General features: G+C 38.8%; 1 protein-coding gene across 1 annotated transcript; it reads right to left on the bottom strand.

The window, feature by feature from the left end:
• Positions 1 to 218: 218 nt before the first annotated feature.
• Positions 219 to 25,297, bottom strand: LOC124537911 (calpain-D). Its single transcript, XM_047114871.1, has 21 exons — positions 24,896 to 25,297; positions 20,821 to 20,952; positions 19,945 to 20,003; positions 18,598 to 19,870; positions 17,824 to 17,976; positions 17,196 to 17,326; positions 16,562 to 16,685; positions 15,349 to 15,476; positions 14,545 to 14,620; positions 13,991 to 14,133; positions 13,527 to 13,639; positions 12,583 to 12,796; positions 10,243 to 10,442; positions 9,587 to 9,683; positions 8,544 to 8,722; positions 7,874 to 8,121; positions 7,374 to 7,538; positions 6,470 to 6,581; positions 6,091 to 6,363; positions 5,669 to 5,811; positions 219 to 435 (listed from the first exon to the last, which is right to left on the bottom strand). Exons 1-21 carry the CDS (start codon positions 25,135 to 25,137, stop codon positions 246 to 248), a joined length of 4,395 nt encoding a protein of 1,464 aa, XP_046970827.1. The 5' UTR covers positions 25,138 to 25,297; the 3' UTR covers positions 219 to 245.
• Positions 25,298 to 26,290: the final 993 nt, after the last annotated feature.

Below are 26,290 nucleotides of genomic sequence, written 5' to 3'. Positions count from 1 at the left end.
CTATGTGATGAGGCGCGGCGCGAGGGGGGGGGGGGCGGTGGCGCGGCTGGCGGGCGGCTGCGCGGCTAGTGTGTTCGCGCGCTATGTGATGAGGCGCGGCGCGAGGGGGGGGGGGCGGTGGCGCGGCTGGCGGGCGGCTGCGCGGCTAGTGTGTGCGCGCGCTATGTGATGACGCGGCGCGAGGGGTGGGGGGGGGGTGCGGTGGCGCGGCAGGGGGGCGGCTGCGCGGCTAGTGTGTGCGCGCACTATGTGATGAGGCGCGGCGCGTGCAGGCCGCTGAGGCGGCGCGCGAGGGGGGGGCGGTGGCGCGGCTGGTCGTCTGCGCGCGGCGCCCAGTCCTGCAGGCGGGCGCCGGCCGCCAGGCGATGCGTGAGTCGGTGGGCTATGGAGAACCCACCACTGCCCTCCAGCTGCGTCAGCACTATGATCACTTGTCTGCAATTTATAAGTTAATTTCTTATTAATTTAATAATTTCTACTTCCTGGATAACTTTATAACGAATATTTTACTCTCCAAATAATTTAATATAATATAAACTCAACATTACAAGCTTCCGACCCGACGGTAGTTCCTTATTGGCAGTCAATAGAAACTTGAGTACCCATTTTGGGGTACCTCCGGGTTCTGATGTGGGGCCATTCTTATTCTTGGTCTTTATAAACGACAAGAAATAATTATATTCTAGCTTTTCACTTTCTGATGGTATCAAAAATTACAAGCTAGTGAAATCCTGATGACCTTATCTGCATGACCTGAATAGATGTGTTCAGTGTGACTTTAATAGTTTAACTCTATATGCAAACAGATGCTTGCATTTCAGCTACTCTGTGAAAATATATTTGAATATGTAATATGGAATTGCACTTCAGCAAAGTTACTATCATGTTAATCTGCAGGTCGCATATCTCTCACTGACAAAAAAAAATATAAAAAACAAAAACTACCTACAAATGACAAAAACACTGTAAGCTTACCACAATATATTTAACAGTGAATTAGCGACGAGAAACACGATAACACCTTAGTACGTAGCTCCGTATTAATTAAATAGTAAAATCAATGTTAAAGTTAATTTACTTAAAAGAAAAGTGTGTAAACTTAATGTAGTTATATTATTAAATAAATTTTTTTGGTTTTAGTGTGCTTGTTACTGCGTTTTGTAAACGCAAACGATCGCTTCGCTAATTGAACAGTTACGATAAGCATCTACCCTACAACTTATTAGTGTATTGCGCTTGATATTCTTTTGAACGCAATTACACAAATATACGTTTTTCTCTCTTTATTTATAAAATGACTCCAACGCTTGCAAAATGCAATTCTTGTCAGAAACCAATACAAGGCAGAGAGTTTATGTCATGTATGAAATGCAATCTTCGATACGATTTTGTTTGTGCCAGCATTCCTTTCAAAAAGTTTACAACTATGACGAGTGAAGACAAACAAAACTGGTGCTGCTCAGTTTGTTGTGTAAAGCTCAGGAACATATATTGAGTACACCTAAAATTGCACCTTCAAAATTAAGCGAGCATTCCCAGGATGTTGAATTCCCAGGTAACGTGACTTATCGAAGCAAGTCAAAAATGGGAGATAAATTGATCTGTGATCCAAATGAAGGAATCATGATTGAAAAGGAAATAATCTCAAATAATGTCATGATTAATATAGCCGATATTATTAAAAAAGAGGTAATAGCAGCTATGAAGTCTTCGATAACGTAATTAGTATCCCAACAATTAGTCGACATTAAAGAATATGTGTCGGGCTTTCAGGATTCACTTTCATTTTTTAATGCTAAATATGAAGAAATGAAGAAAGAACTGTAAGATATGTCAAATAAGATTCGAAAGCTACAAGATGACAATGAAAAACTTACTGGTGTTGTTACTGATTTATCCAATAGATTGAATACAGCTGAACAATATCTTCGAGAGTGTAATGTCGAAATCAACAATATTCCGGAACATAAGTCTGAGATACTGAGTACAACGTTATTGCAATTGGCTGAAACTTATAAACAGTTGAGTGCACGCTCCACGACGACGACATAATGAACATAACGAGAGTCGCTAAGCTCGACAAAGAGAATAAAAAACCAAGGACTGTTATAGCCAAATTACGTTCACCTCGCCTCCGTGACAATTTTCTAGCTGCAGTAACCAAATTTAAAAGAGGTCATCAAAATGATAAACTTTCATCTAAGCATTTGGGATACGCTGCACCTCACGGACCTATATTTGTTTCGGAACATCTTACACCGTCTACTAAATCTTTACATGCCGCGGCACGTAAAAAGGCTAAGGAACAGTCATACACATTCACATGGGTGCGCAATGGCCGAATTTTCGTCAGAAAGAACGAGAACTCACAGAAGATACACATTCGCAATACCAAATGTCTGGATCTAATAAGTTAATAAGTGTTACGCATATGTTTGTTTTTTCTTGTTGTCAATTTTGCTATATTTCTTCTGTTCTCAATGGCTTTGGACTTAGACATATACTACCAAAATATCCGAGGCATACGTACAAAGACTAATAATGTTTACAATAATATATTGATTAGTAGATACAAAATCATTATTTTTACCGAAACATGGTTGAACGACAATATTGTTGACAGTGAAATTTTTAGCAATAATTATATAATATATCGTAAGGATCGTATGTGTAGCGTCAACTCTAAGCGTGATGGTGGAGGAGTACTTATACTGATCTTGAAGATATTTGGGTATGTATCAATGTTGAGATAAATAAAGTGATTAAAAGGATTCATATATGTGCGGTGTACTTACCTCCTCCAGCTAGCTTCGAGTCAACGAATAAATTCCTTGATAATGTCAATAAGATAGCTGATATGATTGAAAATATAATTATAATTTGTGACTTTAATCTTGGTTTTATCCAGTGGAATAAAGTCGATAGTAATAACGATTTAGAGCCCCATATTGTTAGCAATAATCAGTTAGGTCATTTGTTAACGGATTTCATGGCAATGAATAACATTCGCCAATACAATAATATTGTTAATATTGATGGTTAAAATGCTAGATATTGTATTGAGTAATATTCTTGATATACGAGTAACAGACCCCTTAAATGTTTTGAGTAAGGTCGATAACAAACATCCTCCACTTTTGATAAGTTTAACGATTTTTAATAATATTAACAACAACAATTGCTTTCGTTCAGTGGGTCGAGTTGACTTTAATTTCTTTAAAGCAAATTACACGGATATAATAAGTGAACTAAAATCTTATAACTGGCACAATGAATTTGAAAATATAACAAACGTGGATGATATGTTAACATTTTTTTACAAAATATTAAATAGTGTTATTGTGAAACATGTACCAAAAAGAAAATACAAAAAATCATTATTCTCATCATGGTTTAGTTAGTGTATCACTTATTAAATTGCTTCATGAAAAGGATAAATTAAGAATCAATTACCGTAAATATAGAAATCCGCGAGACTTAGTAGAATATCAACTACTCAGAAAACGTTGTGATAACTTACTTAACATAAATTATTGTAATTACTGTACTAACGTTGAGTCAAACATTATAAGAAATTCAAAACACTTCTGGCCGTTTAAGAAGGATAAAAGAAAGGGACAATCCGTTATACCTGACACAGTATACCTTAATAGAAATAGTGCCCATACTGGTCTAGAGATAGTCAATACGTTCGCTCAACATTTTTCTTCAGTTTATTGTCATAAATTAATTCCTCTGGCAGGCCTCTGCAATTGGCTGGTGGAAAAAATATGTCAAAACTAAGCTTCTCTGAAAACGAAATTTTGAAAAAAATGAAATCTATAAATATTTACAAAGGACCTGGACCAGACGGTTTGCCTCCACTTTTCATAAGGCGTTGTGCATCTGTGTTGGCTCTTCCTTTTATGATAATTGTCAATCAATCCTTAAAAAGCGGTTGTTTCTCAACAGAATGGAAAAGAGCGAGAATTATACCCTTTCACAAAAAAGGTAATAAAAGTAACGTAAAGAACTGTCGTCCAATATCTATATTATCCTCTTTTTCAAAATTATTCGAATCTCTTATAAGCCCTTTAATATCATCATTTGTTGGATCTGATATTTCTATTCATCAGCATGGATTTAAGCGCGGTCGGTCTACAGAGACAAACCTTTTGTCTTTTATATCAGACATTATCTACGACGTTGACAAAGGTAAGCAAGTGGATGCCGTATATTCTGACTTTAGTTCTGCATTTGATAAAGTCAATCATCTGCTACTCATTAGAAAGCTTCAGGCAATAGGTATAAATGGTTCATTGCTGCGGTGGTTTGCCTCTTATCTAGATAGAAGATCTCAAGTAGTGGCTGTAGATGGATACGAATCTCAAGCGTATTATGCGGAATCCGGCGTTCCCCAGGGCTCACATCTGGGTCCCATTTTATTTTCAATGTTCGTTAACAATATAACTCTGGTAATTAAGCACTGTAAGTTTTCTCTTTTTGCAGACGATTTAAAAATATACAAATTAATTGATTCTCAACTTGACGTAGCCTATATGCAAAATGACATAAACAACATAAATGCATGGTGTAAAGACAACCTAATGGATTTAAATGTTGGTAAATGCTCTTATATAACATTCACTAGAAAGAGGAAGCCAATTGTAACAACTTATAACATTAACGGAGTCTCTCTTATAAAAGTTAACGAAATTCGCAATTTAGGTGTTACAATTGATAAAAAACTGACAATTGTGGCCCATGTAGACCACATAACTAAAATATCTATGCAAATGCTAGGGTTTTTAAAACGTAATACAAAGATGTTTAAAAATCCCCATACCAAAATTATATCGTTTAACGCATTAGTACGTAGCCAGTTAGAATATGCTAAATCGATATGGAATCCATCTTATAGTATACACACTCAGCGCATCGAACGAGTCCAGCGAGCGTTTATTCGTTACTTAGCATTTCATTCTCATAAAATATCATTCAGATGCCCGTATGAACAACGTTTAATTCATTTTGGCATGAAGAACCTTCATGCTCGACGTTCAATTCATGATTTAATAATTATGTTCAATATCATAAATGGTAACATTGATAGCAGCCATCTACTAGCTCGGCTTTCTTTTTCAGTACCTAATAAAATTCCTCGTCAACGCATTACTAAAATTTTTTACCATCCAAGGGTTCGTACAAATCTAGGTGCGCATTCTCCACTTGCTAGGATGTGCAACTTATGCAACTTCTTAAATAAATAAATAACAGATTTGGACATGTTTCATGATACATTTTCAAAATTCAAACCTACTATGCATAAATATTACTCTCTAAAACTGTAACTGTTCACTTTTAATTTATGTGTAGTTGTTTAAATAGCTTTATATAATTATATAGTGTAGTTTCTTTACTTATTTTTTTTATATAGTAGTAATTTAATTTAGTTAGATTAAGGTGTTATCGTTGCTATAAAACTTCTCAGACAATGTTGTGAATACCTGTAATAGGTGTACATATGAAGACCTGATACTTTTGACTATAGTTTTATATATAAATGTTGCATATGTGTACTGTTGGTGTTCCTAAATAAATAAAATAATATATTGTCGATTTCAGTGTTGCCATTTCATCTAACAAAAGCATATAAAAAATCTAAAAAAAATAAAGTTTCATCTCTCACCGATGCAGCGGCGGCACTGAGTCGATGGTCTTGAGTTCGCCACGCGTGGACACCACGTTGTAACTCTCCTGGCAGTCGCACTTCACGTGGATCCATTTGTCAGTGTGTCTGTTTTCCACCATCACCACTAAACCCGCCCAACCCTGGAAACAAATGTAAGGATTTAAAATATATTTTAATTGCTTAATCAGTCCAGCATTCGGTATGTCTGGTGATATATTTACAATCTCATTCGGGTAATAGCCGCCCCGAATGGGAATAAATAAGTTTTTAGTGAATATTCTGACACAAGAGCAAAATTCAAAATTTCTTATGACGGGTTACTTTTTAATGTTGTAGTATGCAGATTCAGGTTTGCCATCAGGATACATATTTTGTATTCACTATCAGTACTGACATATGTATTGTAGTTTCTGGCTTACCTTCGTCAAATAATACGCTGTCATTCCTTGCCTTCCTTCGTGCCTTTGACCTCTTGCCAGGGTCAAGCCAATAATGGCGTCCGCTAGGATATGTGGATGGAGCGAGGGTCGTTCCACGGTCAACGGTTTGGAAGAATGTGCTGCTAGAACGTGTCGTGGCCAGGCCGAACTGTCTGCCAGTTCCAGACCAGTGTGCCAGTGGTTGAAAGCCAAGCATACTACTAAATAAAAGCCTTTTTCTAACATCTTATGACAGCCGACGAAACCTCGGACCTGTATGAATAAAATGAACCAAAGATTTAGTGTCAATCGAATAAATTAATCAATTTTATGAATTCTTACTACTAAGATTATTCTCGTTGAGAATATGTAGAGTTACCTGTCTTTTGCTATGAGCTACTAGTTTGCCAACTTGAGCGCTCGGTCCAGATTTAGTTCTGAAAACAACTACGCACAAATCGAGCTGGGATCTCTGACTTTTCGCTGAATTTCTGAAAATAATACAATACATATACAACAATGAGTAAAATTAACGAAAACCTCAGCGGAATTCAGTTATACAACTATAGTCTGTTCGCGTTAAGAATGCAGTGAGTTGTCATTGTTTACCGGCCTTACTCCGCCCCCGGACCAATCAAATCTTTTTAAAAGAAGGGTAAAGGTGTATGTATATTTGTGTTAAAATTCCAACAAATTATATTTGTTTTAAAGACTAAGTGTAATGAAATTAAAAAATACACATTAAAGTAAAATATCGAAAGTAAGTCATTAATATTTTAATCACTATTACTAGTGTCGTCGTTAGTGTTTATAATAAAATAATTTTCTGCAGCGAGTTCTATCACATTATCAGCATTTCTCACACTTTTATTTTTACAAATTGGTGTGGTATTCATTTTTTTTAATATCAGTTAATAATAATAAACATTTAATTGAAATTATATAAATATCGGTTAATAATTAATTAAATCCACAACCGTCACGTTCGAACTTATGTCTTTACCTGTTCAATGTGAACTTGACTTTGTAATTTGAAAATATTTGATTGGTCAAAGGGGCCGGTGAACAATGACAACTCACTGCATTCTTAACGCGAACAGACTATAGATAGTTGTATAACCACTCGACTAGTATGTGCTAGTCTAGTGGCTAGATTAGCGGATCGGTCATTACGAATAAAAAAAATAATGGAGTTTTTTCCAAAAATTCTCAAGTTTAGCGTCAATGTAGAAATTCGATGGTATAAATATTACATATTTAATTTACATATTTTAGCAACTAACCTCTGTCCCTCTTGAAACAGCGTAAAGTCGACCTCGGTGGGTTGAGTGGCAGTGAGTAAGAGGCAGGTCAAGTGTCGCGTGGACGACATGGGAGGCAGGATACCGGCCAGCCGGACCTCGTGCCATCCCACGCGCACCTTGCATATGTCTATACAGTCGAAGTACCTGCAAGAGACGGGAGTGAGCATGTGCCGTGCGTGTGTGTGAGCGCGCGCGCGTGTGTGTCAGTGTGTGTGTGTGCGTGTGTTTGTATGTGTGTGTTTGTGTGTGTGTGCGTGTGTATGTGTGTGTCTATGTGTGTGTGTGTCTCTGTGTGTGTGTGTGTGTGTGTGTGCGCGCGTGTGTGTCTGTGTGTGTCTGTGTGTGTCTGTGTGAGAGTGTGTGTGCGTGTGTGTGAGAGTGTGTGTGCGTGTGCGTGTGTGTGTCTGTGTGTGTGTCTGTGTGTGTCTGTGTGTGTATGTGTGTGTGCGTGTGTGTTCGAGCGGTGTGGGGGGGCGCACCTGAGCACGTCGTCGAAGCTGATCCAGAAGACGCCCTGGTCGCGCTCGGCGGCGGGCAGCGCGCGTCGCAGCGCGTCCGTCCAGCGCGGGCAGTGCGCCGCCCACGCGCCGCGCCACGTGTAGTGGCCCCACGGGTTGCGCAGGCGCAGTAGCCGCAGCGGCGGGCTGCCGCCCAGCTCAGCCACGTCCAGCACGGAGTACGCGTGACGCGGCCGCAGGCCCAGACGCTGGTATTCCTCTTCGTCCACCTGCGAGAACGATTCGTTACGAGTGTAAGCACCGAACGGGTAAGTCTATTTGAAATGATGACGTAATTAAATTGTAAAAGTAATGCTTTATAACTCCTTTGACAAATTTTATAAAATAGTAAATAAGATAACCAGACAAGGAAAATAGGCTGTAATGTTTTCTTAAATATTTATCTTTTGATTGGAATTGAACCACCTCATCTCAATCAGTTGCTTTGTAAAAATGATTAAGACATCTCCCAACTTAGCGTTATCCCTTGAACTGTTCTTTAAGGGTGACGGAAATTAATCAAGAAAAAGCAAGAAACTATGCCAAATTAACAATGGTCATAAAAGTTTACCACGCCGTTGTGAAAGAAATAGTCCAACTACAAAGACGAATTGTACATCTCTGTCAGATAAGCCATCATCTAGGAGCGCACCTTCATGTTCCCGCCGCCACAGCTGGCGCCCATGAGGAAGCAGGCCTGGCGCGACGACAGCAGCTGAGCCCACACCAGGTCTCGGTCCAGCTGTTCCAGGGGAGCGCCCGCCCCGCCGCCCGCGCCGCCCGCCTGCAGCGACACCGACTCGCACGGCGCGCCCGTCAGCGTGCACAGCCCTGCACAGCACAGCACACTCTCATACACTGCCGTTTATTGCTAAAGCGACACCGACTCGCACGGCGCGCCCGTCAGCGTGCACAGCCCTGCACAGCACAGCACACTCTCATACACTGGCGTTTATTGCTAAAGCGACACCGACTCGCACGGCGCGCCCGTCAGCGTGCACAGCCCTGCACAGCACAGCACACTCTCATACACTGCCGTTTATTGCTAAAGCGACACCGACTCGCACGGCGCGCCCGTCAGCGTGCACAGCCCTGCACAGCACAGCACACTCTCATACACTGGCGTTTATTGCTAAAGCGACACCGACTCGCACGGCGCGCCCGTCAGCGTGCACAGCCCTGCACAGCACAGCACACTCTCATACACTGGCGTTTATTGCTAAAGCGACACCGACTCGCACGGCGCGCCCGTCAGCGTGCACAGCCCTGCACAGCACAGCACACTCTCATACACTGGCGTTTATTGCTAAAGCGACACCGACTCGCACGGCGCGCCCGTCAGCGTGCACAGCCCTGCACAACACAGCACACTCTCATACACTGGCGTTTATTGCTAAAGCGACACCGACTCGCACGGCGCGCCCGTCAGCGTGCACAGCCCTGCACAGCACAGCACACTCTCATACACTGGCGTTTATTGCTAAAGCGACACCGACTCGCACGGCGCGCCCGTCAGCGTGCACAGCCCTGCACAGCACAGCACACTCTCATACACTGGCGTTTATTGCTAAAGCGACACCGACTCGCACGGCGCGCCCGTCAGCGTGCACAGCCCTGCACAGCACAGCACACTCTCATACACAGGCGTTTATTGCTAATGGCGGCAAACGAATCTATCTATAAATATCGTACTACCTTCAATAGCTCTCCCCGATACCAAGGCTTCGTAGCAGCCGTGTAGTTTCGCGACGGCTTTCTCTATCAAAGGTACCCACAGTTGTTTTCTTTTCGCCTGCAAAACAGAATCAATCGCATATAACTACAAGAATACAAACTCAGTCGCTGATGGATATAGACTATTAATATATATCCATCAGCGACTGAGTTTGTAGATAGATAGAATAGATAATTCTATATAGATTTTTCAGCGCATTAACTGTCTAAAATTTACCATCAATAATATAAGCCTGACCTTTTTTTACATCAAATATAAAATGTGGCAACACCTAATTTAGTGTCATTTTGTATAATTGTATACTTTACCAAAAGAATTCTTTATCTGTAAAATCCTCTTTGTGGGTAAGTGTCATTAACACACGTGGGATATTCTGTGAGAAAATGTAACTACATTGTACCACAAAAGATTACATAAGAAACAGGGTGGGAGGACAATGGTAGGGTACCTGCGACATAAGAAACAGGGTGGGAGGACAATGGTAGGGTACCTGCGACATAAGAAACAGGGTGGGAGGACAATGGTAGGGTACCTGCGACATAAGAAACAGGGTGGGAGGACGATGGTAGGGTACCTGCGACATAAGAAACAGGGTGGGAGGACGATGGTAGGGTACCTGCGAGTAGACGAGGTGCCCCTTCCGGTTGCACGGCAGCAGGTCGTCCAGCGTGACGGTGAGCCAGCGGCCGTCCTTGCACAGGCGCAGCTGGTAGGCGCCGCGGGCCGGCTCGGCGCGCACCAGCACGCTGCGCACCAGCGCCGAGCGCTCAGCCAGCACCGCCAGCGCTGACAGTAGCCAGCAGTTGCCCAGCACACCTGAAGCAGATTGTGTCTTTGTCACAAGTATAGCTCGCGTCATGTAAAAAGAACGCTAGCAGTCAACCTGCGCACTATACTATTTATCGGTCAATTTGGTGGTATGAGGTGCGGCGGGTCAAGCGCCGCATGCTCGCCGGTGCGCTATTGGTTCGTCAGTCGCCCTTTGCTATCCACGCTGTGTCCACGTTACGTTTGTTCTCAAAATACCATCACGCAAAAAAGTTTTTATTACGAAATGGTTTTACATAGGGAAGAAAGAAATAATATTTATGACGTAAATTGTTTTATGAAGAGAGAGGATGATATTAATGCAGTTGATAATAATTTATAACAATCTATAAAATGGTGGTCCGTTTTATAGATTGGCACAAAAGGGTTCGAATCTAAATATTAAATAGTTCAAAAGATTCGGAATTTCTTACTGTCTTTCTAACTAGCGAAAAAATAAAAGAGCTGAACAAAGCCTGCCTATGGTGTGCCTATCAAAATTTAATTTGTAAACCCGCGAGCGAGGCTACTTTAAAAATAAACAATATGCCTAGTACTTTCTTGCTCGATAGTACACATGCGCAAGCACACCCCCTCCGCTTTCTTCCAGCGTTCTTTTTACACGACGCGGTCTATACTACAACTTGTAGGCCCTTCTAAGTTGGTATTACTCAAGTCTGTTCATCCTTAAAGTAAAAAAAATAAAGTAACAGCCTATAAATTACCCACTGCTGGGCTAAGGCCTCCTCTTCCATTAAGGAGAGGGATTGGAACATATTCCACCACGCTGTTCCAATGCGTGTTGGTGGAATACACATGTGGCAGAATTTCTATGAAATTTGTCACATGCAGGTTTCCTCACGATGTCATCCGTCACCGCTGAGCACGAGATGAATTATAAAGACAAATTAAGCACATGAAACAGCGGTGCTTGCCTGGATTTGAACCCGCAATCATCGGTTAAGATGCACGCGTTCTAACCACTGGGCCGTCTCTGCTCTCTTATCCCAATTTTATTTGGGGTCGGCGCAGCATGTATTCCCCTTCCATACTTCTCTGTCAGTCATCATCTCAAAAGTAACATTATTTCTAACCATATCGTCTTTCACACAATACATCCATCGTTTCCTTGGTCGTCCTCTACCTCATGTCTGTTATACAAACTAATTATAAAAGTAAGCCTACCGAATCAAAAGTGATTGTTGTAATCACCATCAAGAAAGTCATTTGCATATCTTATAAATTAGTCTAGAATTTAATAATCCATGGTTGAAAAGGAGAAAATATTCTTCTGACAATTAAACTACACATCTAATCACGTGTGCATTTGCACACAACAAGCACACAATCATTTGATAATTTGATAAGAATCTGGACACTTACAGATACACTCAATCTAACTCATCGTAATTTAAGAGTGTTTACAAAATCATACAAATAAGCTGTTAGTCGCAGAAAAGAAAATTTACGTATATGTACCGTCAGCATGTCAACTACAGTAATTTTTATTTATTTACTATAATGTTTGGACACTTACAGACACACTCAGAGAATCTAAGTCATCGTAATTTAAGAGTGCTCACAAAATCATACAAATAAGCTGTTAGTCGCAGAAAAGAAAATTTACGTATATGTACCGTCAGCATGTCAACTACAGTAATTTTTATTTATTTACTATAATGTTTGGACACTTACAGACACACTCAGAGAATCTAAGTCATCGTAATTTAAGAGTGCTCACAAAATCATACAAATAAGCTGTTAGTCGCAGAAAAGAAAATTTACGTATATGTACCGTCAGCATGTCAACTACAGTAATTTTTATTTATTTACTATAATGTTTGGACACTTACAGACACACTCAGAGAATCTAAGTCATCGTAATTTAAGAGTGCTCACAAAATCATACAAATAAGCTGTTAGTCGCAGAAAAGAAAATTTACGTATATGTACCGTCAGCATGTCAACTACAGTAATTTTTATTTATTTACTATAATGTTTGGACACTTACAGATACACTCAGAGAATCTTACTCATCGTAATTTAAGAGTGCTTACAAAATCATACAAATTAGATGTTAGTTACAGAAAAGAAAATTTACGTATATGTACCGTCAGCATGTGAACTATAGCATGTTAAATGTTTTTACCTTGCGAGATGTCCGAGGGGCGCGGGTCGCGAAACACGAGCCAGGGCAGGCGCGGGTCGGCGTCCACGTGTATGTGGTGCGGACGCAGCCAGCGCGCCGCCGCGCCCGCGCCCTCGCCCGCGCCCGCTCCCGCTCCCGCCCCCGCGCTCGCTCCCGCGTAGTACAGCGAGCGCGGCGCCGCCGGGAACGACGCGTCCACGTACATCGAGCCCGTCTGCGTTACACAAGCGCACGTGTTACTACTCGCCAGCGATAGATGGCGCTGATTCGAAACGTCACATTCCTGAATCGCGCTGTCTACATTTTCACAAATGGTTATATATTACTAGCGGTCGTAGTCTTCTAATATCCCTGCTGCTGAGGCACGGTCACATTTGAAGAATTACTGCAACCGGCGCTTGGATCTATTGTGATAAACCTCAAATTCGTGATCACAACACCTCAGCCAGACCAACATCAGCCACGAATCTGATGTGGTTCTTAGGGTCGGAGGCGATTATGCCCTCTAAGGACCGGAGTTAGAACATTTTATAGTTCTATCTTTTATAGTTTAGGCATCATACGCAAAAAATCAACTTTTTTGCTAGATTTTTTCCTTTTTTGTCCAAAAAACCCAAAATATCTTACGGAACCCTATTTTTTTTTTTCAAAATAAAATTTAGCCTATGTTATGCGGGATTAATTTAGCTTTCGAATGGTGAAAGAATTTTTAAAATCGGTCCAGTAGTTTTTGAGCCTATTCATTACAACCAAACAAACAAAGTTTTCCTCTTTATAATATTAGTGTAGATGTGGAATAACATAGTATGGTAAATTATAAGATAAACTGTATTTGCAGTGAAAGATACTATCTAGATTCTAGATCTAACGAGAAGGCTTTACGTCTATAAAGTTAAGTTGTAAGTGCTTGAGAGCCCACTGATAAAATTGTGTTTCATTCTTACCGCGGCACATTGAGCCAGAACCTCCTGCCACTGCGTCCAGGCGTGACTCTCCTCTCTCAGGCGGAGTATTTCCATTGGGGTGCTCTCTTGACGCTCCCCGTCGGAACCCTCCGCTGTAATATTAATGATCAAATTTTTCATTACTCTACCCAGTCGTATATTTACACTTCATTTATCTTTTAAATTATTATACCATAAGTCTTTATTATAAGACAACTGAAAATCATTTTAATTAAATTTCAAAAAATCTCTTCCTCTATCTCCATCTCTCTCTATCTATATGCTATCTCTCTCTAAATAGAATATTTTCTTATTTATATTTTTCAAATGTAGAAAAAATTGTATGATCATTTAAAAAATGTTGTTTAAAATTATATAATAGAACAGAAAGAAAGGTAACGGTCGCCTGGAAGGTACATAACGATACGACAGTTAAAAATTCGACAAAGAATGTAACATCTCACGGGAATCATCGTCATCCAAGCTGGGCTGGTCTGGCGCGGCCGGCAACAGCCTGGTCTTGGGCGACTGGCACATGTCGCAAGCCAGCGCCGTGCCAGCGTTCACGAACGTACACTCCGAGCACGGCCACTCTGTGCTTTCGCCTCTGTAGAATTTGCAACAAGCAATTATATGATACTCAAACTCAACACACTGATGGAATTATCTTATTGATGGAAGTTTACCAATTCGGTTGTGATATTGATATTTTGTCAGACTGCTGTTTTATATTATATATGACATATATAACATATTATAATATATATAACTTATCATTTATAACGTATTAGGAATATCTAAGAGATGAAAAGATGTTATATCAGTTTCTTAAATTTTAAACTGGAATCAATTCCATTTAATTTAGATTTAGATTTGCACTTAATAGGATAAAAGTCAACAACTTCAGTTGATTTGAAATTTTTCTTTAATTATTTTTCTTTTTAGTACTCGAGTTTTATTCAGAATATAAAAACAATAGAATAATAATTAAATATAATTTAAAATAAATATAGCTTACTTGTGTTCGGGGGGCGGAGTCTTGTGTCGCGACGCTCTCCTCGGCGCCGGGGTGTGTCTTGATGGACTTCGACCCGCTGGAGATGTTGAAAATTTTTTTTTTATTATGTAGGTAGGCTGACTGTTAAAGGTGCATTGATGGTAAATTTTACTTGGTGGTAGGGCTTTGTGCAAGCCCGTCTGGGTAGGTACCACCCACTCATCAGTTATTCTACCGCCAAATAACAATACTTAGTATTGTTGTGTTACGGTTTGAAGGGTGAGTGAGCCAGTGTAACTACAGGCACAAGGGACATAACATCTTAGTTCCCAAGGTTGGTGGCACATTGATGATGTAAGGAATAGTTAATATTTCTTACAGCGTCTTTGTCTATGGGTGATGGTGACCACTAACCATCAGGTGGCCTATATGCTCGTCCACCAAACTATAAAAAAAAATGGGCCTCACTGACCATAGAAATTTAAATCATTTCTTACATCTTGGCTTAAAGGTATCTTCCATACAGATGTTTACTATTAAATTGATTGAAAAATCAAGTAACTTTTAATAGATTAATGGGGGGGGGGGGGGCGTATCGCCCTACACGCGATTGGTTCGTCAGTAGACGCTCGTCATCTATTGGAATCTTATTCGTCATTCTTGACAAATTAATTTCCCCCCACTACTGACCATCTGTGCTCACGATTCGTACCGGTTTATATACAGGTCGATACAGAGTGTAATTCTGAAGATCCTATTCTTATTTGAAGTATTCATTCATATAAGTATTCCTTAAAACAACAGATAATATGTTTTTTAACAAACCAGCAGCTGCCTGGTTCGTAGCTTCGTTAGAAGACCCCGGGACTCCATGTTTGGGTACCGGCGGAGTTTTACAGGCAAGGCAGAGGTTCGCCGACAGCGGGTTCCGTAACGTACACGAACTGCACGACCTGAATATTTATTATTTATCAATTATTTAAATATATTTCTCATTACATTTATTTTCATTATATGTTATATATCAGCAAAAACACATGAAGAATTTAAAGAAAGAATTTAATGTAGTATATAGAATTTATATGAGTATGAAATAAATCGGATCATAAATTATGTCACACCTATTGCCTTTTTGCTCGCATACTTGTCACTTCGTAACTGTACTTGCTTATTATACGCTATCTCGCTCACTCACGACCAACAATATGCGCAATAAGCTTTTCCTGTTCGGTCATTTTACGTAATATGTCAAACGTACATCGTCTAATCTTTTAATAGTAAATCGGTCGTGCCACTTTTTCAGAAATTACTAATTATCCAATTTATAATAATTTATATTTTTATTATATATATATTTTTATTTATATTAATTTATAATCCCCCTAGATTATATTGAACTTTTGCCAGGAGTGGGAATGGCAATAGGCCAATGGGTCAGGATCGAATAAGCTAATGGTGCAGTACATTCTTCCTGACTGACTGACTCTTCGCGTTTGGACTCCACTACCTCTTACCAAGTGGAGTGGAATCATCTGCCTATCCGGTGGTATAGTGACGTATGTGTATGTGTGTGTGTGTGTGTGTGTTTGTGTGTGTGTGTGTTTGTGTGTGTGTGTGTTTGTGTGTGTGTGTTTGTGTGTGTGTGTTTGTGTGTGTAGTCGTGTGTGGGGGCTAGGGTGTATGTGTGTGTGTTTTTGTGTGTGTATGTGGGTGTGTGTGTTTGTGGATGTGTATTTGTGTGTGTGTGGGTGTGTGTGTTTGTGTGTGGGTGTGTGTGTTTGTGGATGTGTTTGTGTGAGTGTGAGTGTGTGTGTGTGTTTGTGTGTGTGTGTGTGTGTGTAAACGTGTGTGGGGGCTGGGGTGTATGTGTGTGTGTGTGTGTGTGTTTTTGTGTGTGTATGTGGGTGTGTGTGTTTGTGGATGTGTGTTTGTGTGTGTGTGTGGGTGTGTGTGTTTGTGTGTGTTTGTGTGTGGGTGTGTGTGTTTGTGTGTGTGTGTGTGTGTGTGCGTACGTGTGTGTGTGTGTGTGCGTGCGTACCAGTAGGCGTGCGGCGAGGGCCGCGAGCCGGCACAGGCGGCGCATGCTGCGGCGCCCGCCTCGTTGACGAGCGTGCAGCGCGCGCACGACCACGTGCCCAGCTCCGTCGCCGGCGCCGACGTGTCTGCGATGCGCGAGCAAATACATAAGCACACCATGTGCCGGAAAGTTAATATACGAGTATGGGATAGCGAGAAACTTACGGAATATATACATTCTAAGAAAAAGTTTCTTGAAAATAGGTTGCTAGGTTTAAGTTTAACGTGACAGGGATCCTCTGATCTCTGAGGAGGAGATTTATTTGTAGGAGATTTACTTCATTGAGATTCACTAATGTGGCAACAAAGGACGCATTTCCATCTCAGTGAAGCTATCACGTAAAAATAATACCATTATCAGATTGATAATCTAATCACAACCAAAACGACCAATATTTGTTTACAAAATAATAAAGATCCAACTTATTTTTATTTTGAGAACAAAAAGACAAAAAAGAAGAGCGGTTATGTTATGTATATATGATTACACCATAAGTTAGTGATATGAAATTTTGGATCTATACTTGTATTCAATTTCATTGCTATAGGTGCGTTGTTTCAGTCGGTCAGTTTGAGACAAATTTTAAGTATCTTACCAACAGCAAACAGGAGTTCGTCACTATTAAGATCGTGATCCAATGAAGCGATAGGCACTGTCAACTTTTTAGCAGGCTCGTTGCGATTCGCCTCTGTTTTCGTACCGCTTGCTTCTGACGAGGAATTGTTCCTGGAATGAGATACAAACAAGATAATCAATCTAACTTATTTCATTCAATGCACTCTGTTACTGATTGATTGGGACCACTTGGTGGTAATGCTTTATGTAAACCTTGGGTAGGTACCGCCCACTCATCATATATCCTACCCACAAGCAGTGATACTGGGAAGAGTTTTTGCTTAAAGGGTGAGTAAGCCATTGTGAGTACAGACACAAGGGACATAACATCTCTGTACCTAAGCTGTCTCATGGAATTAAAAAGAAAACGTCTTAATTTCACACAACGGCTATTTCTATGGGCAACAGCCAGACCCAAGACGACATATCACATGGAATTAAAAAGAAAACGTCTTAATTTCACACAAGGGCACAATGGACCCAGACTCAAAACAACATAGGACCTCGGAGTGGCGTACCCATGAAAACCGGTGTACAACACTCAACCAAGGAGTTAGTCAAGCTACCGGGGTCTTGATAAAAAACAAAAGCGACAAGCGTGTCGCTACCTGTGTCGCGCGTCGTGCGGCGCCAGCGTGACGGCGTGCGGCGGGCGAGCGCTGCGGCACACGTCGCAGCGCGCGCCCCACGCGTTGTACGCGAACCAGCACTCGCTGCACTGCCACATGCGCGCCGCGCCCGCACCGCCCGCCCCCTCGCGCCTGCCGACCAGACGAGTCTTATACCATACTTAGGCCAGGCAAGCCGTAAGTAGTGAAACAACTTTAGGTTAAGATCCCAAGTTAGAGAACAAGTATTTTGCTGAGAGATGGACACGCGAATTAATTACGTTGTCGTGTCGTGCTTAATTGTTTATAATATTAATGTGTCTGTGTGCGTGCGTGTGTGTGTGTGTGTGTGTGTGTGTATGCGTGTGTGTGCGTGTGCGTGTGTGTGTGTGTGTCTAAGTGTGTGAGTTTGTGTGTGTGTGTGTGTGTGTGTGTGGGTGGGTGGGTGTGTGTCTGAGTGTGTGATATGTGTGTGTGTGATATGTGTGTGTGTTAGTGTATGTGTGTGTGTTAGTGTATGTGTGTGTGTGTGTGTGTATTTGTGTGTGTGTGTATTTGTGTGTATGAGTGAACTCATCGGTGAATCAAGACATCGTGAGAAAAGCACATGTTATGTATATCTCGTAGTTTCCTACATAACCTAAGAAATGTACTCCAGCAGTTACACCGACATGTGTCAACTAGACCTTATGTAGAATACTTTTATGAAACAACCTTAAAATATTATTAATTTTTTCATTGTGTAAAAATTAGATATAGTTCTAAGCGACTTACGAAGTTTGCTGAATAGAAGGCACTTTAGACGGATCCCGAGGGTTGTGCGACACTTTGCCGACGGAGGGCAGCATGTTAAACACTTTCCCAGTCTCTTTACTCGCCGCACCGATATGCGACGTCCTTAAATTACTTTCACCGATCGGAGAAATACAATTTTCCGCACCGAGCAACTCGTCGATCCTAGCGTAGTCGCCGTCTCCCATATCATTGGAGTACACGACTTCGTTCTGAGAATTACTCATGACTGTCTTCGTATCTTGCACAGACACGTAAGAATATCTCGTGCCATTATTATTGACTTGCAATTGGAGATTCAGATCCTTATACTTGCCCTTGTTCGGCAGCGCGTATATAACGCCCTCGGCATTCGTGTCCCAGCTGCATTCCTTATCAATTAACTCGGCATTTTCTTCCGCCTTCTTATCAGCATCCCGCCTATCTTCAGGCTTCGTCAGCGTTCCACAATAACCGGCAAGTGATTTCTGATAGTCGTTCAAACTTCTTCGACTCGATATGACTTTACCGACGGGTCGATTCTCATTCGTCTGTTCCGAAAACGATCTTCGATACGTCGGCCGAGTTTCTGGTGAATTCTGAGCGCTTATTGATCGTTGAAACGATTCTCCTGAATTCGTTCCTGTCTGCGGCCAATCTGGAACGGTTATCATAATACCACCAGATGATGGCAAGGAGGTCGCTCCATCTCTACCGCTGAAAGTCTCGTGTCTGCCCAAAGTCGTTACACTAAGACCCCTTGTATTGGAGATCCGGGCGAGAGGAGATATTCTTGGAGACAAACAAGCTTCGCAATGCGTTCTAATACCTGAATTTTCTAATGTACATTTGCTGCAAGCCCACTTTTTCAAATGCAGACCTCTACTATGCTCCTTTTGATATTCTTTCACGTAATTCAGTTCCCAATTGGACTTGCTCTCATTTAACTTCTTGGGTCGTCTCGTGACCGTGTGGAGACTTCTCAAGAATGATTCCCTTGGATTATACGACGATGTACCATATCTTTCGGAGACTAACAAACTCGTCGGTCTGTTTATGGTACCTCTAGTCTCTTCGACGTTCCACCACTTCTGTTGCGAATTGATCACAGAGCCATGAGATAATGATCGCGTAACTCCATGAGCGTGATCCGTTATTTGCGTCGGAGACAAACGCAGGGACTGGACATCGAGGTTTAGAGGTCGACCGCCGGAAAAACTTGACGAAGGTTTATACGAAGGGACAGCTAAAGTGTTGGACCTTATCATACTGTGGTCTAGAAAGAAGAAATAAATATAATTACTCACGGCAGTTCGATACGAAAGTTTGATATAATGAATTCGAACTCACCTTGGTCAGGCTTATCCTTGTCAGTCATCCCTGAAGGTTGCTCCTCGTCATCGGACAATCTGTTTAATCAAATATTTAAATGAAACTAATTATAACGGATTTAAATCGCGTATATTAACTATTTTTTAAACATCCCGACGTTTCGAGCACTTTGCAGTGTTCGTGGTCACGGGTAGACAAATCCGTTATAATAAGTTTCATTTAAATGTGTAATAATCGCGAAAATTTAAGACAACATTATGTTTAATCAAATATGTTTTCAAAAATCAAAATAAACTTTATTCAAGTTGGTTTTTACAAGCACTTTTGAATCGTCATTTAACAATTAAGTGAATCTACCACCGGTTCGGAAAGTAGATTCTACCGACGCGAACCGGCAAGAAACTCAGTAGTTACTCTTTTTCAACATTTAAAAAATACAGTCATATTAGTTAAATACAATTATATATGTATGTAATTTATCCTGCCTGGAAATCAACAGGTATTATAACTCCACGCTTTTTTATCATCTATAAAATCTTGTATCGAATAATATGCCTTTTTACAATGATATTCTAATAAACAGATATATTATATCCATACTAAACAACAGAAAAAAGTGTGCCGCGCCGGGGATCGTTTATTTTAGTTTATTTTTACATTTCTTTAAAAGTAAAAAGGATAGTTTAATAAAAACAATAAGTAAAAGGGATAACTAGATGTTTTAATTACGCAAAACGTGTTACTACGTAATTGATGTATTGTGACGTATTACTCTTACTACGTAAAACGACTAAAGACAAACGTCCCAATTATGACGTTTTGTCTTTTTACCAATGTATTTTAATAACGATATATTGGCAAGTTTTGTTCGAAGTTAATTTCACCGTCGCATACCTGTAGACAGGTGCATGAGGCGCGATCTTGTCGCAAGCGGCGCAGCGCCAAGAGGCCGACACGTTCCGGAGACCGCAGCCGCAGCGCCACGCGCGGCTCGCCAGCGGCGCTGACCCGACGCACGACCATCCGCTGTAAGACACGTGCGAATGGTCAACCAAGACATATTTATTTATTTATTTATTTATTTTATTTGGTTCTTCAACAATTTGTACACTGTTTATAATAATAAAATATAACAAAAATAACATTCTGTTCTAAGTGTCACAATTACTTATAGAAGAACACAGCATGCACTGAAAGAAAACAATCAACATCTTAACCTAATTAGAAAATTATTTCAATCTTAATTAAAAGGAAGTAAAAAAACAAAAAAAAAAAAAAAAGCGATGTAATAAATATATATATGGGACAGGATATATCAACTTAGACTTCATTTTTGTTGCCCAGTACGATATTTTTCATGGACGCAATGGACGTAACATTTAGATCGACACTGTGTTGATATTCATCATAAGCATCATACATTTGTGAAATTGGACTATGTAGTTTAAGGTTTGTGTGATGCTTTGGTTTATTAAACAAGTGCAAATTATTTGACCTAGGTAATCTGGTGGGAACATTAAAAGTAAGTTTTTGTAATAGGTCTGAATTAATAATCGACCCGTTAACGATTCTACTTAAAAATATTAATTGAAAAAGACTTCTACGTTTCGACAATGGAGCGAGTTTGAAATATTCAATACGTTCATCGTAAGATTTGAGTACTTTGCTAAGCTTGCAACTATAAGTTAAATATCTAATGAATTTTTTCTGGATGGACTCAAGTCTATCGATACGATTTTTGTATCTAGGAGACCAAACTACGCTGCAGTATTCTAGATTACTTCTAACCAATGCATTGTAGATAACAATTTTTGTAGCTGGCTGCTTGAAGTTCTTAGATTCTCTTATTAAAAAACCTAGTATTTTCGATGCCTTCAGGACTAAGATTTCGATATGTTTATCAAATTTAAGTTTTTGATCGAAATTTATACCCAAGTCTCGAATAATGTCTACCTCTTTAAGTTCTTCCCCATTTATATAATATACTGTCGGTTTTTTATATTTGTTTTTTGTGAATTTAATATGTTTGCATTTTGCTATATTTAAAGCCATTTTGTTTTCTATGCACCACTCTGCTAGTCTATCTAAATCATTTTGAAACATAATAGAGTCGGAAGAATCCTTAATCCTAGCCGTAGCTTTTAAATCATCTGCGAAAAGATATATTTGTGAGTGTTTAAAACATTCACCAATATCGTTGATAAAAATTGTAAACAATTGTGGTCCTAGATGAGAACCCTGTGGGATACCAGACAAAACCTGAAAGGAATTGGAAGTATAACCATTTACAACTACTCTAGCATTGCGATTTTTCAGATAAGAATCAAACCAACTAAGCAAAGGATTCGATATCCCGTAAGATTTTAACACAGGTTTTAATTCAAGGATTTTTAATAGGTCAATTTTTTTTTCGTTGGAAAAACGCTTTACGCGCTTCCCCCACGTGATAGAAAGTGCACCCAGGTCCACCGGGTTTACCCACTAAAAAACCAGCGGACCACCTCGTCTTTCGGCTGGCGCCACGGGATCGCTTACGCATGCTACCGTGACGCCCTAATAGGTCTTTGCCCAATAGAAGAATATTTATTTTTATTTAATCTATTCCATACAAAAATCATCTTGATAAACATTTACATCGTTGAACTACAATAAAAGTCGAAAATAAACACAGGTCAAATACTGGCTATCCTAGCTAGGCTAATTAAATAACCTGTGTTAAGGATAAACAGTCCTCTCCCCAAAACATTAATGGACTACTCCTATGGTATCTATTATTATATATGAAACGTCATAGCGGTTTTAATTAGAGACTTTTAATCCATAACTTTTAATAGGACTTCGCCCAATAGAAGAATATATAAACCAGTCCTGATGGTATATTATTATATTTCATATGTTGTATGAATATTATGTTTTACAGCATCATCTAGTAGTGGATAATAATGAAGAGAATATAATTAAAACCACTCTCAATGAAAAATGCATATGTGTATCAATTTTCATGCATATAGTTGAGAAAGTATGTTAAGTTCATATAAAATATACTAAAAAGATTACCATTTTATATGGCAAAACTAACAGAAATGGCATAGAAATATAGCATTTTTATAGAAACTTAGCGACCACACAGGTTTCGCACAATTTATAAAGATAATGATATGATCTAAATACAATTTATACCCTACAACATTCACAAATAAGGCAGATTTGTTAGTATCCTCTGCCTAAAGGTTGCCTGGAAGAGTTTGCTACTTAGCAATAAAGCCGCCTGTTGCACCTCATGCGACTTTTGTATAGCAAAAATGTAATTTCTTGTTTTCAGCTTAAGTTTGGGTGCAATAAAGAATTAATAAATAAATACATTAATTTCTACCAGCGGCAATTCGTTTAGAATTTAATTGTGAGTTCCAGAAATTTCCCCTACATACAATCAAAAATAATTTTACCTCTTTCCAAAACTATTACAGAAGTATACATAAAAAGGATGTTATACAAAGTTTTTAATAATTTGCCACAATAATAATAAGGTATCTTATCTGATACATATGTTTATATGTACCAGTATTGATTTATATGCATGTGTCGCAGGCAATTACCTTAATTAACAGTCTTTTTACTAAATTGTGCTGTTTAATATAATGAGTTTATAGAAATTCAGTCAATACTTTACCATAGGATTATTTGCTTTAGATTCTCTTGTAAATAGACATACACATAGAAAAATGGCCTGAAATTTTAATTTACAAAATTCAGTTAGCCAAAGAACTATCTTTTAAACTGAACAATATAAATATTTTACAAAAGATTTTAAATGGTCCTATATCCAAATATTAGACACACTAGTGAAACAATAATTGTGAATCATATATGATACACAATATATGTAAAGGTTAATATAATAATGATATAATTAACTTTTTTTTTTAGGTATGCAACAATGACAACGAAACAGGTATCTTAAATACAAACTTAATCAAAATTTGTTTTGTTGCAAATACATTTGATTCAAATATCTTTAAAAAATATATGTCATTGTTTAGTTTATACATAAATTATAGAGTCTAGTAAGAAACAGTCTAGTCTAATTGTAGATACTGTAGTCAACATTATTATTGGAGTTGGACATACCGTTCTACACGCATTATATGATTCCTGGACCAATAACAGCCTATCTAACTGTTATTTACAGGTATGGAAGTGGAAATATATAAAAGTTTATAAATTATACAAAGGAATAAACCCTATTATTTTTATCACATTATTATCATAGAGCTGTACTTTTAACAAATCAATTGCAACACAGATAGAGATTACACTAAAAATAAGGAAATATTCATACTATATTTTTATAGATGATTATTGATCTCTATTTTTTTTTTAATTGGAGTCATTCTAATTAACCATCTTTTTTGTTTTGTTTTTTTTTAATTAAATTTTTACACTTACCTTATGAAATAGTGACACATTAATAAATTGACGAAAACAAGTTACTAAGTATGAAAAACAAATGAGATATATAAAAAACATTGTTTAATAACAAGTTATTGTCCTTAAAACAGTATGCAATCGATTTTCAAGCTCCTACATTAGTTAATTCAGTAAGTGAGCAAGGATTACATTTTAAAACAATCTTTCACATTAAACTTCATACATGTATTATAAAAAACCAATTAAGCAAAATAACTAGTTACCTTTTTGTCTCGCTAAGTAATATACGATAGCTTAATGTATACGTTACATACCCGCAATCATTGTGATCGAACTAAAAACATACTTTTTATTAAAATAATGACTAAGCCCCGCCACTAAATGGAAACCAGTCGACAATTCCGATAATGAACGATGAATACACACACGCAACTACTAAATACAATGGTAATAATAACCTAAATATGGACTGAGAAAAATCAATAATCTTTGACATGAGAAACAATGAAATAGAACGTCAATATATTGGAATAAAACATACCTATTGAAACTGTTTGTTGTCGGTATGACGATAGCTTCGGAGCCTGGAGTTGTTCCACCGCTTTTTTCTGTCCGAGAAGCGTATTCCGACGACGAATCACCGGTGTAATAACGTTTTTGGATAACACTGTCATGATCAGATACTCTTTTTATACCACATTTTAAACACTTCACACTCTCCGTGGGGTTGATTTGACCACACGTCTGACAATGCCATTGCAGCACCGATGCGATTGAACCCATTTTAATTCACACATGGCTATGTGACCATAACAACGCGTCGTTTTTATGGAAACAATTTCGAGCTCACGAAAAATGAAAACAGCTGATCCACCATATTGTTTGTGTATAACTTTTTTTAGAGAAATGTTGCCATTTTGTCAGGAATGCTTAGTATTAGCCATCATATATGACGAAATCATATTCAGCCCGATATTGCTTGTGTAGTGTCAATTTAATTTAAAATATCCCGATTATAAAAATAATTTTATTGCTTATTTAAACTATAAAACGTTTATAGGCGCCATCTACAAAATTGTAGACGAGACTTATAGCAAAATATTACATAATTGTTTAACACAGATGGCTCTGATCACCGTAGTATAAAAAAATTAGCAGTTATGATTTCAGCAGCACACACTACATAGTATTAAGTACGTTTTGAATATAGGCTAAAATAAATACCAAATTTTTACCTTTTTTTGTTATAATGATTATACAATATAATTTAAAATTTGACTATGATTTTGATTTGATCAAAGAATAATTTTAAAAAAGCTGGCTGGATTTTGGTACGGGTTCCACCTCAGGACTGATTAAACAATATTTTTTAAATAGCAGTATTAAAAATTAGTTTCATTAAAAAGAGCAGCAAAGCAACTTCCTTGCCGTTTCTTTTTGCTAGAGGCTTCTTTCCAAAAGGGCTGTTGTTAATTCAAAAATGTTTACTTGAATACATTTGATATAATTTAAAATAGATACTACATGATACTCAAGTAACCTATTTTATTCCGAAACATGTTCAGAAGGAAAAAGGCGAAAATAAGTATGTATAATAATTCTAGAGAAGCAAGCAAAGGTTTTTTCGTACAGTCCTCAACACAAACTTTATTTTAGTTCTACCTAACTCAGTTTGAGTTTAGTTTAACCTAAATCATTATAATGTACTTAGTTTCAAACTATACCCAATAAAGTACAAAATAAACATCATATTTGTTCAGAACAATGTGTCCACAGGTGATATTCATGTTACAAGGATCAAGATGAATTAGTTTAGTGTTGAAAATAGCGAAACAACTGCGTCCCGCATGGACGCGAATACACGATCAAGATTGATCGTTCCGCACCCGATTGTATACGTATTGTTTTGTTTTTGTTCGGTACTTTATTTGTCTAC

Source organism: Vanessa cardui, chromosome 19, assembly GCF_905220365.1.
Source record: "Vanessa cardui chromosome 19, ilVanCard2.1, whole genome shotgun sequence".
Classification (NCBI taxonomy): Eukaryota; Metazoa; Arthropoda; class Insecta; order Lepidoptera; family Nymphalidae; genus Vanessa; species Vanessa cardui.
This window is presented reverse-complemented; position numbering and strand designations above follow the sequence as displayed.